Here is an 18392-nt window from a genome sequence, read left to right on the forward strand (position 1 = left end):
AAGGATGAACACGGGTTTTGAATATCTGTTCATTTTCATTTTAAAGACTTATTACAGAACATGACAATTTGTCGTTACAGTTTTTGACAGCTCGGATTATTACAAATTGCGACAACGTGTTATTACAATGAATGGCAAGTGATATATTGCAGTTCACGACGTTATTACATTTAACGACAGGTATTACAATTCAGGAAATGTATTATCAAAAACTCACGCCGTTATTACATTTCACGGCAGTACGACGTTGCCAAAAGAGTAATTTAATTTGTAAAATGGACTCCATTAGGTGGCCTGCTTCAACAAAAAGTACTAAAGAAAAAAGAACATCCGAAAACAATGTAGATTATCTTTTAACCGCAAACGCAACTTATGATATCAAAAATTATCGTATGGAAACGACAAATCGGCACAAGTTGTACTCAAATGATCTGATATTTGTTTTAGATTGGCCTTGTTCCAAAGATACTCAGTTTTTATGTATTGCATATGATTTTCTTCGATATTCCCTTTCTTTTCTGAAATTGAAAACATCACTTTATTTCATTAAAGTGGATCCGGGTCCACTCATGATGCATGTTTTAGAAGAAGCCAACACCCAAAGTTGCTACTAATCAAGCCGGCGCAGCCTGGGTGTAGATGTCTTCCGTATCTCCTTGGTATCACTTTTCGCGTGAACAAAGGCTTCAGCTGCACTGAACCTCTATCCAGGTAAGTTGAAACTACGTATTCCAGGGTCATGCTGAATTTGACAAATTGTAGTTGTAGACTCTACAAGCAGGGTGCGACTGTCGCGTCCACTCGCAGAACTTCCAGTAAAATGGACTACACTGTTTCCAGCCACTAGCCTTAGACCGAGGTGCCTATATTAACCCACAAAAATCGTGGTATTTTTGACGGTTACTTTGTTTCATGCACGTAAAAGTATAGATCTTGTTCGTTTATCATATGCAGTTTAAATGGTCGTACGTTTAAGAAATCTTGTAATTTTTAATACGTTGTTATTTAGTGCCTAATGTACCGTTTAGAACTGTGATGACGTCACAGGGTTCATCGTCAAGTTGTTCTCTTTGGTGATGTCTGAAATAAAATCAGCAGTTAACTTTATGTACTTGTAGAAAAAAAACCAAGTCTTAATAATGTAAACTGGGCATACAAACTTCATACGAGTTTCAGATGGGTTAATAACATATTGTGACCACAATTTGTAGGTCTAGCTCAAACCCCATTTACAAGCGCTGTAAATTGGCGCGGCTCGACAAATGCTTAGGGCTGTCCTATCAGTCCTGACGATTTTAAAACGCACGGACACTCAATCATCGACGTATAATGTATCAGTGTAATTAGTTCTGTATAGAAATATGAAACAGGTTTGAGACTCTTGAAGAAAAAAACACTGCAACGGCTGATGAAAGCTTAGTTAAATCAAACTGGGCCAGGATCGTTAAACGTATTGCCACATCCGGCTTCAAGCAGAAATCCAGTGACTACAAAATACAAAATGCTACCGTGCCTAACAGGAGAAAAATCTTCTCTAGGTTTGGGCACAATGCTGAAATTTTGAGGTGCCGTCGGTGCCGATTTCTTAGTTAGTGTAAATGAGGTTTCAGTTTCTGGTATTGTTCCTGGTCGTTTTTCTAAGGGTCATACTTTAAACTGAAGTCGTCAGAGCAACGTAGAACAGTTTTCAGTGAAGTGTAGTAAAACCAAAACCAAATCAATCACTCTGGACAATCTGAAAGGACACAGAAAATCCAGTGAACTAATCAAAACTCGAATTAAATGCATGTAGCCGGCACAAAGCACAAAGTAACTCCTGTTTCAAAAATGTCGCACTAAAAGAAAACTTCTTAATTGAAAGAAAACCTAAGAACAAGTTGCGTCATCTCGTGTCATAACTACTTTCAACACTTTCTATCTTGTTTTTCTGTTCTTCGGCGTCCGTTATTCTATCGTCTATTTTGTCGCTAAGCCACTCAGTAACAGTGTTATTGCTGTATATCTGTGACAGCAAGTCTGACGCCTCCTCCCTTAATTTTCTGTATGCCTCCGCGGCCCTGAAAAGAAGAAAGTGTCAATGTTTCACGTGGTAAAACGTGTCAGTTTTTTTTTAAATTAAGATTTGTAGTGGGAAAAACAAAAGAAAGTTGGGAAAGACTCACAGAAATTATATTTTTTTCGTTTCATGGGCAACAATCATAGTTACTTGAAATCAGCTTTTATGTGAAAAGGAAAAGGTAACGGTGATAGGACTCAGTGAAGTGCACTGCCATGGAGTGTCAGATGATCCGTTGTCTCGAGCATCCCTAAATCAGTTTTACAGCTGTTTTAAGAAAGGTTGTCCTACGAAAGTGTAAAAGCGTACGCGACAATGTCGAAAGGTATTATGGGTAATGGTGACCAACGGTTGCTTGATTGAGGCCAAAGGCATTTCATCATAACAGAAGGACACAGCACAAACACGCATACTTATGCTTTTTCTCCTTGAAGCACTGTTAACCTCAATCAAGGAACGCCAAACTATTACTACCCATAATTGACATAATAACAATCGGCATTGTCGCGTTCGCTTTTACGCTTGTGTGGGACAACCTTTGTCGAAACAGCTGTATACCACGAAGGTGGGCCTGAGTGATAGAATCAATAGATAAAAACAGACAAACTTGAAACAATGTAATATATATTTTGATAATAAATAACTGATGCTTTTTTATGAGAAATAATCAGAAGTTACTTCTTGTCAGGTGCACAAAGAACCAGTTGGAAGTACTGTGTACCAGGCGAGCACAAGAAGTTACCAAAACTCATGCCAAATCAATCAAAACGAGTCCATTCGATGAAAACACCTAAGGCCTAGGACAAACTTACTGAATACTCTTTAAGTGTGCAAAATTCAGGCGGAAATAACTGAGAGCCTTTTCTTCCTGTTGTCTCTTCAGCATCCAACCTTTTTCTCTGCAAAGAACAAGTAGCATCTAGAAACGTTACTAGAATCTCTATTGAATTCATTTAAGGTGGCCGAACACAGTTTTCGCGCGCGCACAAGGATTGCAAGAAAACAAACATGCCGTCAATATTTATTTTATTTTTCTTTATAACTGAACCTAGTGTATTGATGGCTTTAGTCTTTTATTAGAAAGATATGTTAGAAAAGGTAACGATGCAAAGAACCCAGCAATTCTCAGCTTTTTCTTTGTTACCGAAAGAACCAAGTTAAATGCAGCGCATGCGTAGTAAGTCAAAAAATTGCGATTGAATGAAAATTGCACTCTCGGAAATACGCCTATTACTCGAAAACCACTCATTAGAATTTCACGAAATTTGGCACGAAAATACTTAAGGAAATAAGTAGCTGGAGTATTGAAAATAATTGAACTTTAACAAAGGAAACTCTAGATATTCCAATGAACCTTCAACAAGGGATAATTAAAGATCTCTCTGTTAAATTATTAGCAAAATGGTGTTAACTTGTGTGAATCGTTACAAGCTTGTTGCATGCAATTTATAAACAAAATCTAATGACTAGATTTTCTATAAATAAACAAAACCGATTTTAAAGGCCTGTTTATATTTATTCATGTCGCCATGGCAACGGCACATACGTCAGCCTAACCATCAAAAAACCAAAGTTTATGTTGTTAACTTGCTTGCTGCCAGTTTTGGCGACCGAGGGATCAAGGGTTTTGGAGAAAAAGGTGAATGAACACAGGTATCAAAAACTGTGTTCAGCCACCTTAAGGTATCAGTATAACCCATTTAACCATCCGCGCGCGGTCCGCTCTAGCGTTCGTGGCTTTAACAAAAACCCATATAAACCGTATATTTACTGGAAGCTTAATAACTACAGATAATGACCTGACCTGTTCAAAACGGTAAAAATTTACCGTGTTTTGAAAATGTGAATATATTTACAAAGCTTCACGAACCCATAAATCAAGGTATACGCCCGCTAAATTTAGGTCGGAGAAAACGATTAACATGGCATCCGTTTCTTCACACATTGACCTCAAAAACCGTGTCTCAGATTTTTGGCACATGCGTTTGTTATTATTTAACAAGAGGATAAAGTTAGAAAAAGGAAAAAAATAGGACTGCCCGCGAAAAAAAGGCATAACTTTTTAATGAAAAGAGTAATCAGAATTCGCAGACACAGTTTTGTCGGCGTTCGTTCTGACAACATTCTCTCCGAATTTCAGCCAATTTGGTCCAGGGGCTGCCGGCCTGGAACTCGAAATGCACGTACAACTCGCCTATTTTTTACTTTCGAGAAACAGAGAAAAAATAAAGTTCGGCGGCATCCAAGTGTTATGAGATTATCACACCAAGGGAGACACCGCAGAGGAATCAACTTTCTGTATAACAATAGGACTATGACAGTTAACATGGAACAGGTACAAATTTCCGCGACGGCGCGCGGTAAATTATTCACCAGTGAATAAACCGCTTTTTCATGTGTGAAGTCAGAATTCCAAAGTTAGTAAACGTGAAATTATCTTTTGATTTACTATATTAGCGTTCGAAATCTTACGTATCGGTCGACTAATCTTCAAAATTATGACCATGTCACTGTTAACATGCCGAAGGCCCGTAGAAGGTTCCCGAGAAAATGCAAGCGCACAAAGGGAAACGCTGGAGAGGACGCCGTAAACGGGACTACATCGACTGATGTTGATGCAAAGGCAAAGATACTGGAAGAAATGACAATAGCTGGGTAAGAAAAAAAAATGTTGCACTGCTGATTCTAATTTTGTACAATCGATCTGCCTGTCAATTTCGTCCACTTCTCTTCGTCAATCTCCCCTGCTTCGACAGTTTCTCGCAACAGTATTTTAGCGCGGCTTGCGCTCATTTCGGCTTGCTCGCTGGCTTCGTGATCGCGATCGTTGTCGCGTTCATCCAGCAATTTTTCTTGATTGTAAAACGAACCCTTTGCCGCTTTCCGCTAATTTAGCGGCCCACTCTTTGTTGAAAGTGTTTTTCGCCTTCTTTGGCCTTCCTTTAGCCGATGAAAACGGGCAAGATCGCTCTGTCTTCTTCGAAGACATCCGACACTGGTTACGGCGCGCGAATCGCGTGTCAACTCAGCATGATCTTGATGTCATGTGACTTCTTGCGTCGATAATTAATTCATTTGACAGAACTTGTCAACTCTCAATTAAGTAATTAATATGCAAAACAATCTTTCTCGCGCAATAACTAGCGGCAGATATAAGATTTTTTCGTGGAGTTTTTTTTATCTAAAAGATTACTTTAAGATTTATCCAACTGCTTAAAAAAGTAAAATTATGCAAAATTGCAAATTTTTCCCTTACTGATACCTTAAGGTACTAGAATAAAAGATTAACGAAAGCAAATGTTTCCATTTTTACTAAGAAACTCTAGTTATTGTGTAGCTAGGCAATGCGAAACACTGATAGCTGCAATGATCAAGATAAGAAGAACAATTTACAGATTTATTGATTTGCTACAAATGCAACAGAAACCAATTACTGCTGGGAGGTTAATTTAAAATCACGGCATGAGGACAAGTTATTTGCGTATGGACTGGACGAATATTTCAAAAATCACATGACCAGCCATAGGCCCATTAATGCAATTGCTTCTCTTGTGCTGTACTCACGTGCTATGAACTAGCCCCAGTCCGTGATGAGCGTCTTTTAGTTTGCAAGTGAGTTCGTAGATTTCATGACCTGGAAAATCTCCGTATGTTTTGTCATCGCTGCAAGATGAATTAAAATAAACGGATGGCGATAACTCCTTTGTACTCAAGGATTTCACTCTGACTGAGTCACAATATAAACTGAGCAGTTAATTTTCTTTTTTTATTTATATATGAAATAAATCGCAATTTACGGAACATGTAGAAATGTGTGTCATTTTAAGTATGTGCATTTACAAAAGCTTGATTCACTTGAAGTTTTTCCGTCTTATTTTGAATCTCTTGGCTCGCTTTAGTTCTCCATGGGGTAGCCTCGAGATACATACAAAGATCCTCTTAGTTGTTTGTTTTCCCTTCTAGTTTAGAGGAAGGGTTGAAGAATATGTTTACAGTTGATAGCGGAGCTCCGGTGGCACGAAGGACCGCCAAGCGGAGCCCCATACCCATATAGGAAAGAAAACGAAACCTATGAATTGATTTTCTCATCGTTATCATGGCTAGCGGCATTGCTCGTGGACGCGTACGCACGACGGCGACGACTACGACGACGGAGTCGCGCAAGATGGCGGCCATACTGCAGCTAATAGGCTGACAGAGACATGCACCCTTGGTTTGTGGTTTGTAGCGTCCCTCTTTGATATTGGACATTCATGTTATGGTCAGTTGACAACTGTCAAAACAAGGTATCCGCTGACCAGTAGCACGAGACAATATCGCGGGCTCAAATTTAGAGCTCATCGAGGTCTCGTGTTTTTTTAAAGTTGACCACTGACCAAATGCTGGTTTTCGATTGGATCGCGGGTTCATGTCCGGTTAACTTGTTGGCCGAGTTGTTCGGAAGCCGGTTAACGCTAACCCAGGATTGTATAAGTTAACCGAAGTATAATTTTTCTTGTATACAAATGTTTTTCACTGCTTTTGCTTTGTGTATTTTTAGGACCTCGAGATTATTCAAACTCAAAACAGAAGGCCAACCAGGCCCAGGAGCTCCGCTTTTAGGCTTGGCTAAATCTATAAATTAAGTATATTTACAATACTACTGATTATCTTACTCAAAGTATTGAGTTCCCTCGACATCAATGGCATTGCTGAAACCAAGTTCATGAGATATATTGTTACGTAAGGCTTCGTTCATTTCCCCTTAAAGCAAGAAAAACAGAAATACATAAGGCGCTAAAACCCACTGATCTTTTAAAAACATTGTTAAAGTAGGAAATGAATTGAAAATGTACAGAAACGTTTAGCCGGTACAATATTTCGGTGATTCAAGTCAATACTTTTAGAGAGAACGTTTTTGTTGTGATGCTCCACAAAAAACATGATCTGCTTGGTCAGTGAAACCTAATTTCATACATAGCGCAGTAAGTCAACGCATTTAAGTGGCTGTGATATCGACGTAACGCATTTTCCATCTTGAGCTACTGGATCAATCTGAGCGTCATTTTGAAGTAGTTTCAAATTTCCGGCTTCGGTCTGTGCCCGACACCAACAGAATAACTGAACTCTTTAGAAAACATAAGTTTGCTCAAGCTTTGCCCAACTTCTAAGCAGTCTTTTTGTGCATCTCTATGGTTATGATTTTATTAAGAGCTCGCTGGATGTGAAAAGAAGTTTTGAATGATGTACGGATATGGGGGCAAACTAACCTTCATCAATAGCCTTTAAACAGAATACAAGTGAGGGAATTCCCGCTGGTAATAACTCACACAGAGTGCCATAGTGATCATATCTGAAACAATCAAGGGAAAAAGACAAGCATCTTCTAATTTCACTCACCGAAGGGAAGAACTTACAACCCTGGGTGAATACTTTAATGAAGATTAAAGACTAACATCATTGCAACGAAGCAGTTCAAGAAATGAAAACAAACAAAGGATGCAGTAAAATTTGCGACCAGGTTAAGTTTCATATTATAACAAAAAGAACTGTGGATTTAATATAATCCTGAAGTACCCCTTAGAGAAACAAAATCGCGACATAGCAAAAGAGCAATTATCTCTGCATTGCGTACATGTGTAACTTGCTGGAGATTCTGATTCGTTAGGGCTTGGTGATGATTTGTTAGCGTGAATTAAGAAGGGCTATATCGTTTTACTAAAGTGACTTTATTTAACACTGATTGGCCATTTAAACTTAAGGTGATGTTGACAAACTAAAAAGCTTTCCCTACTGGCGCAGGTTAATATTGAATTGTTGGCTATTTACATCCGTGAGACCGAGAAGTAAACTCGGGACTTGGAGTTACGAATTCAAGTCCAGCGCCGTAATCAGTCCTCCACATTGACCTCGACAAATGCGCATGTGCAACGAAACAGGTGTACGACAAGAGCACGACACGCGAGCGATACGATAAAGGGCTCACTCGATCCCCAAAGGCATGCAACATCATGCAACATGCAAAGCATTAAAGTATGAACCGCGTCGCACGACTTTCTGTGGTGGATAATTCAGATTTTGACAAATGATGACTCACCTACTCCATCCTGTTAGCGCAATACCTAGTACTTGACTTCTCTCGGGGATCTTGGACATAATCTCCACCCACTGTAGATTATTTGAAACGTGTTTAGATATCGTCACAAAATCAGAACTTGGTCCAGTGGCGCCTGAGGATAGATAAAGATAGATAAATAGATAGTTTATTGAATTTTAACTGTTGCAGTACATTACTGAATTGTGTAGAAACGTAAATTAAAACAACTATTTAGAATGAATACATATAGATATAAAATTATTCATCCTGTTCGTTCTACATGTGGGCAACTAAAATGGGCCTACATGGTGAAGGTTCTTAACACACGTGATTGGTAAGGGTAGGAGGGGGTGTGATGATATTTGAACGACAAATATCACAGAATACCTTATCAGTTTTCCGAAACTCAAGTTTGAATTGATTGTCATGTACAGTTTACTTTTGTAGCGATAAGCAGCTGATTTCCTTTTTTGACGGTTTTTGCTTTATTGGCGTCTGTTTTCTTTTTATGACTGTTGTTTTGTTATTGTTTCTTCTTTTTGCAATTTCTATTGCATAAATGTTGTTGGGATATCGGAAGGATACTCAGGTTCGAGGACATAGGCAGAAAACGATGCAAATAAATTTTGAAATGTTTATTCCTGATATTCTGTGCTCGCATTCTTTTCACGCTAGAACAAAGTCCTCAGGGCTGGGAGGAGAACATTGTTCATTTCAGACCACTGCAGGCTTGACGACATTTCACATTACAAACGGAATATACCACATAAAGAAAAGCGCTCTAATGTTACACAAATACACACTCGTCAGGGGTAGGTGGGTTAAGTCTGCATTGTTAAATTGAAAAAAAAAAAATACGAGCCAAGTGGCCCATCGGGCTGGCGCATATCTCCGGTTTCTATGTAGCATGAAGCGACTAGGAGTATAATTCCTACTCCCCCTCTGGATGGAATGCTAGTCCATCGCAGGGTTACCCCCAGCATTAAGTTCGCCGGTACCCATTTATACCCATTGGAGAGAGGTACTGTGGGAGTAAAGTATCTTGCCCAAGAACACAACACAATGTCCCCGGCCAGGGCTCGAACCCAGACCGCTTGAGCCGAAGTCGAGCGCACTAACCATGAGGCCACCGCGCCTCCCACACTCTTCAGTGGCCGGTGATTAACAACCTACAACCTGTGATACTTATTTGTCAGGTTTCGTCATAAATATATATCAGGTCTATTGCGTGAAAAAGAGCTTTCGTTGTGTTGAGTTTCAATTTGTTGTTTGTTTCAGTAGATGATAATGTCGGTTAAAAACACATACCTTTAAACGCACTGGCAGTCCATACCTTAGGGAACGCTTCAAAATATCTTTGATACATTTCTGTGGAGAGTTATTTTTGCCATTTTTATTTTCACTCAATATCGTTCAGTGGGCGTACAAGTGCCTTAATGTCAAACCCCGCGTACGGTCACCCGCTTAAATAGCGAGTTGCAATTATCTGCGCATTTGCAGTGATTTGATTTTTGATCTGACAATTCGATTGATTTTAAAAGTTACTCTTGGAGGATCCTTGTCCATTTAACTTGTGGGAACTGGGGAAGCTATACAAGTAATAGTCTGTCATTTGTTAGGTGTTTTCTCGGCATATTTAGTATTTTTGTGCAAGGATCGTAGAGAACTGTTGTGTCCTCGAGCCGGAAAAGAAGCGGCTTGTTCCATACAAGGGTTAGAGGTCGGACACTGAAGTTTCCTAAGACAAGGAATTATTATGCCACACGAGAAAATCGTAAATCATCCAGGGCAGTGTGTGCTAGTGATTCATACGATTTCTACTGGTTTAAAACCTTCCAGTGCCAATTATCATGACAGGTCTTTCAATACCGAAACCTTGTTATTGTGGACAGTAATAATAGTCCAACACTTTCCCTTTAATTAGTTTCCTTCCCTGCTTGTGACATAATGTTTGTCTGCCCAAGCTTTGTCAGCGTTCATTTTGTTCAACTGAAAGTTAGATTGGCATTACATTGCTGACAGGTATTATATATATCTAGTTTACCTCTAGGAAAATGTCTTCTCAGGTCGGTCCTGTAATACCAAATCATCGGCTCCGCCAACTTTCCGACCTCTGAAAAAAACAACTAAACAGTTATTAAGAGATTTTATCCTTGACGTGCACTTAATTTGACTTAACAATCACACACTGTCGGTAATAAAAAGTAAATTGTAACTGCACGCATCCAGTTGAAACTTCTGTTCATAAAGAGACTATCACTTTAAATTTTAGAGTTTAGCAAATAGTCAGCAAGTGATACATTCAGGGGTCAGTCAGTATAGTGCCAGTATTTGCGGACAGGATCGAAGAGATTGCAACTGGACGACACATTGAAAACCAGAAGTTCTTCTCGTCGCTTCGCACGACTGGAAAATGTCCTATTGTTGAAGATCTAGACTGAAGGTTCGACAACCCAGGTGAACGCCAAAGATTTTTAGAGTTCTGTTCTGTTTGAAATTATCTGACAGGTTATATGTTCTCTGCCGAGGACTAGTGACTTACTGCTCTCGCCAGTCGACTAACTCGGCAGCTGCAATTTATCGCTTAATCAGTTAACTCGGAAAATAACCCTGACAGTAATACTTTCGAGGGCTGACTTACGATCACCTAGTGGAGGAGTTCAATTCAATCTCATACTACAAGAATTAGAGAAACTAACCCTTGAGAAAGTCTATGGTCCATTCCCTCATCATGTCATCCCACATTATGGGAGTGACGCCCTTACTGCGAACATGGTGGAGAACAGGAATCATGTGTTCCAAGAATATCATGCTTTTGTTTCGTTGATCCTCGGTGCATGTCCGACAAGTCTTCAAATTCCACACCTGCAGTCAAACAACAACAAGCCATTTTGCGTATGAGATCGTGAATTTAATGCTTTGAACTTCTTTTGAGCTTCCTCCTTTTCCTTCAAATACGACTTATTGAATACGAACAAGAGAGCATGAAGGGTGAGAGAGTTCATCCCGTATAGTCCTTATTTCGTAGGTAATACCTCTCAAGTTATTTTTAGACATGGTACTCACAAATAATGTTACCATGTACGTTACATGGTGTTTTCGTGGCGGATGAAAATGGTGTTAAGTCGCTTGGGTTGTCCACGTGAGCAAAATCCACGTCACAGGATTGACTAATCCCGTCCTGGGATTTCTGAAGCAGGAAGTGATCTAAAAATAACTTGAGAGGAATAACCTTAGGAATAAAGCCTAATTAACTTTCTAACCCTTCATCCTCTCTTAATTAGCAACGTTACTCACCTCGTCAGCTCCGACATGAAACCATTTAATCCCAGGATGTAACTGTGCTACTTGGTCGATCATCTCTTTAACTAATATCATTGACTCTGTTGAATAGAATCATAGGTTCGACTAACAATCAGTCCTTCATTGGTTGGTCTAGCTCCTCGCTACCAAGTTATTGATGAGAAAACAGAACTAGTAAACAGGTGGGTGTAATTTCAGTTTAACTTACCGTTAGCAAAACGATGTGGAATATATAAGCCCCTTTGGTTTTGTTTTAAATTCTGTGCTTCTGATTTGTTTGTTTTTACACTGCCTCTGACTGGCCAAAATAATACAACACCAAAGTAGCGCACATATTAATTACTTCAGTAAGTACTACGTGATCAATGCTATGCCTCTGTGAATTATAGATAACTAATTTTTAGAAGAGGAACCTTAAGTATATTAGAACAAACAATCCTTAAAGTGGTGTATAATTTAATTGGACCGGTGCTGTAACAGTTGTCAGCATAGTCATGTGTCAGGAGGGGCTCCCCTCTTACCTGGATTCTTTGGACAAACGGAGTTGGTGTATTTTGTTGTTTCACGAAGATGTGCGAACTTATTGTGCTTCAAGACAAACTAATAAAAAAAAAGAGCGCAAGGTTAGCCGAGGTGATGAACAACAAACACGGAAAGTGGATTTTATCAAATTATGGTTTGTGTACTTTTTGTAAAGATTTATTTCTCATTCAAGGAGACAGCAAATCGTCTTTGAACTATTATTTGTGAAAGTCTTGATAGATACCTCAAGATGGCCGAATGTCTGCACAAGTGGTATTACTGTAAGGTTATGATACTGAGCTTCCCTAACCAGAAAGGCAATCTCCTCTTGGCTTAAATTGTAAAGAATGCAAAGTTTATAAGTTAAATATATGTAGAATATATTTGCAGTTCTATTATTATTGTATGTAACGTACTGTTTTAGCATTAACGATATAAATGACGATTACAAATTAAACCAAACGTTTAAAAATCTGTTTACTCAGGGAAATTCAACTTGATAGTCTTAAACTGATCGAGACACGAATGATGCTGGTAAGATTTTCTACATTGTCAGTTGGATTTGTCATGTTCGATGTTTCACCTGTACGCGTCAGGTCCTTGAATCACCTGGAGCTCTCCACAATACGGGAACGTATCAGCATACTCGATAAGGAGTCCTGTGGCACCCCAGTGAACAAAGTACGGCAGTAACTAAAAGAAAGAGTCACATTTTTCACTTGCTACCTTATATAATTATCTTTATCAATAAATCACTGGAAAGTGCATTTACCGAAAATCTAGGGAGATTTACACCATTTTATGCGTCCATCGAGATCAAGGTTTTTATTCCCGCGATCACAGCTACCACAAGTTTCTGCGAACCCTTCACGACAATTACCAGAAAACTCTGCGCGTGAGTCGTGATAATGACAACTCTCCAAAAGAACATTTTTATCCCCTAAAGCTAAAGCAGACGCCCAAAGACTTCGAAGATGCAAACATTATGCTAACTTCAACATGAGCAGTAGCATCCTGATAAAGTTATAACAAATCACCTGTAGTAAGTAAGTGATCTTTGGAGGTGCTCCTCCGAGATCAAGGTGAACAAGCTTGTGGCCACTAAATCTGAGATAATCAGAAAACGAATAATGTGAGTATAACTCCATTTTAGGGGATGATCGGCTTACGATAAAGGAGTGGAAGGTAATTCCTGCATGCGTTATTAATCTTCATTTCTTTGTTTGTTTTCCAAAGTTCAGTCATTGGTTCAAATTGCACCTGCTCCTGGTCTGACCAATGGTAACAAACACTGTACGCCTCTTTCCCGGCCAATCAGGCGCAGAACAAAAATCAAAACGTAACTAGGGGCGCTTTCCATTTGGCCAAAACTTCTTGTTTGAATTTCTTGAAATTCCAAGTGACAAATGGAATTTCCGGAAAAAGCGGACAATCTTACAAATATTTCGGAACTTTCGAAACGGGGGAACATGGTACGAATATTTCCTTGGAAAGTTTCCGGAAATCCGAAAATTGTTAGCTTAGCTTCGGAAATAATAATAATTAAATTCATATAGCGCTAATTATATAAAATATTCATAAGGGCTTTACATTTTAAAATATAAAAAATGCGAATCATTCAACTGAAAATTGCGGAAATTCCGGGATGAAAATCCAATGGAACAAAACTTCCCGGTAAGAAATTTGCGAAAATTTGGGTATAACTACCGAGGTTGTCCTGTTTTCCAGAAACTGTGGAAAATACTGTTCTTTTGGCCACCGGAAATTTCGGAATTTTGGGTTGAATAGAAAACGCTCGAGGAATACAAGAATTCGAAAATTTCTAACTGGGAAGTTCTGATCCATTTGATTTCCTGGAATTTTCACTAGAATGTTTAGCATTTCGGAAATTTAACAATTTTCGAATTTTCCGGAACCTTAGTCATGGTACTTTCGTAGCATTTGCCCTCGTTTCGAATATTCCGGAATCTTTAGTTGAATGGAAGGCGCCCCTGGCTTCTTGACTGTCAGGCCCCGAGTGTAGCACACCGCAGTTCCACTATTGCCGTTATTCCTACACGTGGTGAAGATCGATGTGTAGTAACCACCAAGTGCAGTAAAGTATATTATCAAGCACAGTATCGTATATATCTTATTATAAATTTTAAGAGGAATCTTACTTGTTTTTCACTTTTTCTTTGTGAGGCTCAGAGCGGGTGACGTGCTGGGCTGTCATTCTCGTTGTTAGATTGTTCAATATTTCTCTTGTGAGATTTAGTTCACGTTTTGCTTCATTTGCTTCCTTTCTAGCATTTGACAACTCTGAAAAACGAAGTGCAGTCTTACTCAGCTCATGTATTCTCATTTATTACCATTATTATACTCATTGAGACATGTTTGCGGACTTTAAGGTTTAAACACACAATAAACGGCTAAGTAAGCTACTATAAAAGTAGCTAAATGTAAACTTTTTAATCACCGAGATCAAAAAAAAAAAAATAATTAATACTAATTAAATAATAGCTCAATGGATAAACGAATGAATAATACTTTAAAGACTGCATCAACCAATGCATGTGCTTAATTACTGTTGTGATGCGCTTTTGAATATTTTATAGAAAAGGCGCAATACAAATAATAAATGTTATTGTTATTGTTACATTACAAGATCGAAACTGAAGGCAGAAGTACTAATTGTGATTAAAATTCGGATTTAGTTTGCAAGAAAATGAACTGGGTGTTTTACGACCTTTTATTTCCAAATCTTCTCATTTTTCTCGAAGCTGAACTCACTGTCGTTTCTTACCAGTCAAGAGACGCTTCATCATGATATCGGTAGCACCGCATTCAGTGAAGTTTAAACCAGTCGACTGATTCCATCTAAAGAGCAAAAAATACTTATTACATTAGACTTGCTTCACGTGGTCACAATCTTAGCCACTTAAGGTCATTGCACTGAAATAGAACCTGCACTGAGATTTTTGTGAAACTTTGCTTATTGATTGTTTATATTATAGGAACTTCAATTTGGAAATAAAAATGAGGAGTCCCCATGTTCGTTTAGGGGCAACAGCACCTTGTTTATACCCAATACATCCTTATAATAGCACCATGATTGTAGTCACAATTGCTTGCTAAATTCACGTTTCCGACGATTGTTTCTTGCTCAACACTGAGAATTGGCCCTTATTTGTTTTACATAGGGAAATTTATTACTCAGTTCAACACAACAGAAAAAAATGATAGGTCACCTTACTTGTTTTCGAGAAAATGACGATTTACCTCTATGGCGAGGTCCAGCCGCAAAGAAAAAGCCGCCATTTTTCAATGCGCGCGCGCTAAGCACGCGTGAAATTATGCGCAGCAGCGATGCGCAATGCAACACTGGGGAATGACAAACAGTTTCCAGCACTTAGATTTTGATAGGTCGTTATAACCACTCTCTATCACTTGATGCTACAATCATGGTATCAAAAACTGCCCAATCATTGGTGAATACGTTGTTTTTATTTTCGCGTCTCGACAGTATGACCTGCTAAAAACACCCTTAATTACAGCTTTAGGGGCTTATAATTCAAAACCGGCACGGTGAAATTTCTTTGTATCATCAAATTGTGAAAAGCATAACAAGACGCACCTTTTGGCAAGTTTTGAAAAAATTCTGCACATAGGGTTCAGAGCCACCTTAAATTTTAAAACTTTAAGGTGGCTCTGAACCCTATGTACAGAATTTTTTAAAACTTTGCCAAATGGTGCGTCTTATCAGGCTTTTTAAAATTTGATAATATGAAAAAGCTTCTCTTTGCTACAACGCGGAGGAAGAGTGACTTCAAGAAAACAAACTCCAAAAAAACAATTAAAGTGACTTTAAGATATATATATCTACCATGCCATAAAAAGTACAGGTAATCAGAACACAGGAAAGCCGTTGTAAATTTGACGGTATTAAATCCAACCTTCCCATCGTGTGCCACGCGTATGTCGCATTGTGTGACCTCTGAATTTTCTATGGCATTATTGTAAAAGCTCGTATATCATGCAATATCCCACTTGTCACTTGTATTTTCTTGGTGTACACGATCGCCTAAAGCCTTGTGTGTATAGGCGAGAAAGTTCAATTGAGTCGTGGGATACTCCAAGGTATCATACCACTCGAAAGCGTTGCATAAATTAACTTTTATGCAGTTTAAAAACTGTACAGTATATGTAGGCGGTTAAATTTCGCGTCGTCAATTTTCGTGGTAATCTTTTTTCGAAACCCTTAAATTTCGTCAGTTTGTTGCTATCGAGAAAGTAGTTAAATGAGGTAAATAAAATAATCATAAATAGGCGCAAATTATTTGAAAGGTATCGTAAAGGTAAATAGACTGGTCAGCGGATGTGGCCTGAGCATTAAGTTCGTGATATTTATAAAGCATCCCGCATCCACCTAATTAGTCTGATCACAACCTGAGTTAGTTTGGTCGTGTTTGTTTCTACAATTAGTGATCACAAAATCGAGAATTGCCATGCGTGAAACGTCACGACAAAGCCGCTTGTGAAATACAAAATGGTATTCACTGCCTTGGCTACTCATTCCGGCCAATGAAATCAATAAGTGCGGGCCTTGTTCCTCTGTTTTTGTTGCCGGAACATGATACTGTCACAAACATTTCAAACTTAAATGGAATATTAAGAGGGATTAAGAACACCTGACAAAACGAGAAATCAATCGAACTTACCCGGTACCGTGCACTCCGACCCAATACAACATCCATAATGAAAAACCAACCAACATTTTCTCTTTCTTCTAAAAACACAATAGTCCCTCTAATAAAGGAGTGAAATTCTTTCACATGGTTTTCTTGTCGCTACCTTCGTCTTCTGAGATAGCATTTCGCAGTGTCGGTTAATCAGTGATGTTTGTTCTGTTGCAAAATCCCTGTCTGTAATCAACGAACCATGACTAATACAACCTGCTTGTCATGACATTGTTTATTGAATAGTTTTCATGAGACAGCAAATAGGATCAAAGAATACACTGTGTTTTGATTACCTTTTTACATGTTACTTCCGTGAAATTAAAATACGCGAAGCAACCATAGTGATGTATCAGTCGATTTGAAACTTCAACTTCCCCCTGGGAAATCCTCCGGGCATTTTCAATTGGTCAAATACCTTTTTCACCCTCCAGGCCACAAATGGTGTTCAAATGCCCCATCTTAGGGCCAGTTATACAAGTGATCAGTTGCCCCAACACCCAGGAGACGTATGGGAAAAAGTGAGGTAGTGGAAAAGAAAAATCAAAGGCTCTCGTGCCACTCGTTTAGTGCGAAGAGATCCACTGAGCCAAACAAGTGTATTAAATACAAGTGCCGGCCCGATTCGACCCTTATCGACAATTCAGGTTAATGTTTGTTATTTATACCTGTTTGCTTACTCTCGGAAAGTGCGCGTTATATGATAGTTTTTACTCTGCTCACTGTGATCCCTAGATTTTTCTTATGTTAGGGTTACATTTAGGTTTTTGGGACTTCAGTATTTACAAGCCTTTATCAAACGGGTTTCCTAAAACAGGTTGTCACACAGTTTAGAGGGTGGTAAAGGGTATTTCCGTGATTCGCGAATGGCCTAATTTTTTTTCCCGTGAGGTGTGAAGTGGATTAATTTTTTTTCTCGTGAATCGTGATTTCATTAGAAGCCGTGAACCGTGAGTTTCCAAAATAATTCTCAGTGAAATGACAAAGAAGTATTTAAGGACGTTCGCGCTAATTGTTTTTTCGCATCCTTACTGCGCACGCAAATTCACACGCCACGTCATGCATCGATGCGCGCGCTACGTAATAAAGTGAACTATGATAGGGCAGATGGCCGATTGCTATAGCTTTGCCTGGATTTAACGATCTTGGACGTTTGTGACGCCTATTTTTCTTTTGATGGATCATCTTCTCTACCGATTTTCTACGTTTAGCGAAAAAATAAAGAAAATCAATCGTTTAGAAGTTTGAATATTTTTGCAAAATGCACCATTGAATTCCGTTGTTTTTAGCTCTCCGTTTATCTGTGCGGCGGTTTCAAATGAAAACGTTGGCAACATTTGGAATTATTTATGCAGCAGACCCACTTCTACAAAATATGACTAAGATCGTCGACTCACCTTTGATATTTTTATATAAACCCCTGTAGACCAAGCTGAATTACGTGCTCCAATTTTTCAAAATCAGGGTAGTTTTCCACACGCTTTATCTCTGAAACGAAGTGGGTGACCCCCAATTTTTTTTGGCATTTCTGACACAGGTAACTCATTATCTAACTGCAGTAAAATTTTTTAAAAAATCTATCGCCTAGAAAATTTTAGCGCGACCATCCTTAATTTGTCGTGAATCGTGATTTTGGTTTTGCCTTCTGTTCAATATTGCGTGACCGTAACCGGACAATCATCCCTCTTCGTGTTCTTTTTTTGTGAAAGGTGAAATA

The 18392-nt window shown here is 38.8% G+C and overlaps 1 protein-coding gene across 1 annotated transcript; it reads right to left on the reverse strand.

The window, feature by feature from the left end:
• Positions 1-496: 496 nt before the first annotated feature.
• On the reverse strand, positions 497-16693 carry LOC145490450 (hexosaminidase D-like). Its single transcript, XM_081469566.1, has 17 exons — positions 16658-16693; positions 14743-14833; positions 14117-14258; positions 12995-13169; positions 12541-12650; positions 12202-12289; positions 11957-12035; positions 11430-11515; positions 10832-10997; positions 10177-10245; positions 9441-9500; positions 8133-8265; positions 7306-7388; positions 6712-6799; positions 5621-5719; positions 2869-2955; positions 497-2057 (listed from the first exon to the last, which is right to left on the reverse strand). The coding sequence occupies exons 1-17, from the start codon at positions 16691-16693 to the stop codon at positions 1883-1885; spliced, it is 1767 nt and encodes a 588-aa protein (XP_081325692.1). The 3' UTR covers positions 497-1882.
• Positions 16694-18392: the final 1699 nt, after the last annotated feature.

Source organism: Orbicella franksi, chromosome 6, assembly GCF_964199315.1.
Source record: "Orbicella franksi chromosome 6, jaOrbFran1.1, whole genome shotgun sequence".
Classification (NCBI taxonomy): domain Eukaryota; kingdom Metazoa; phylum Cnidaria; class Anthozoa; order Scleractinia; family Merulinidae; genus Orbicella; species Orbicella franksi.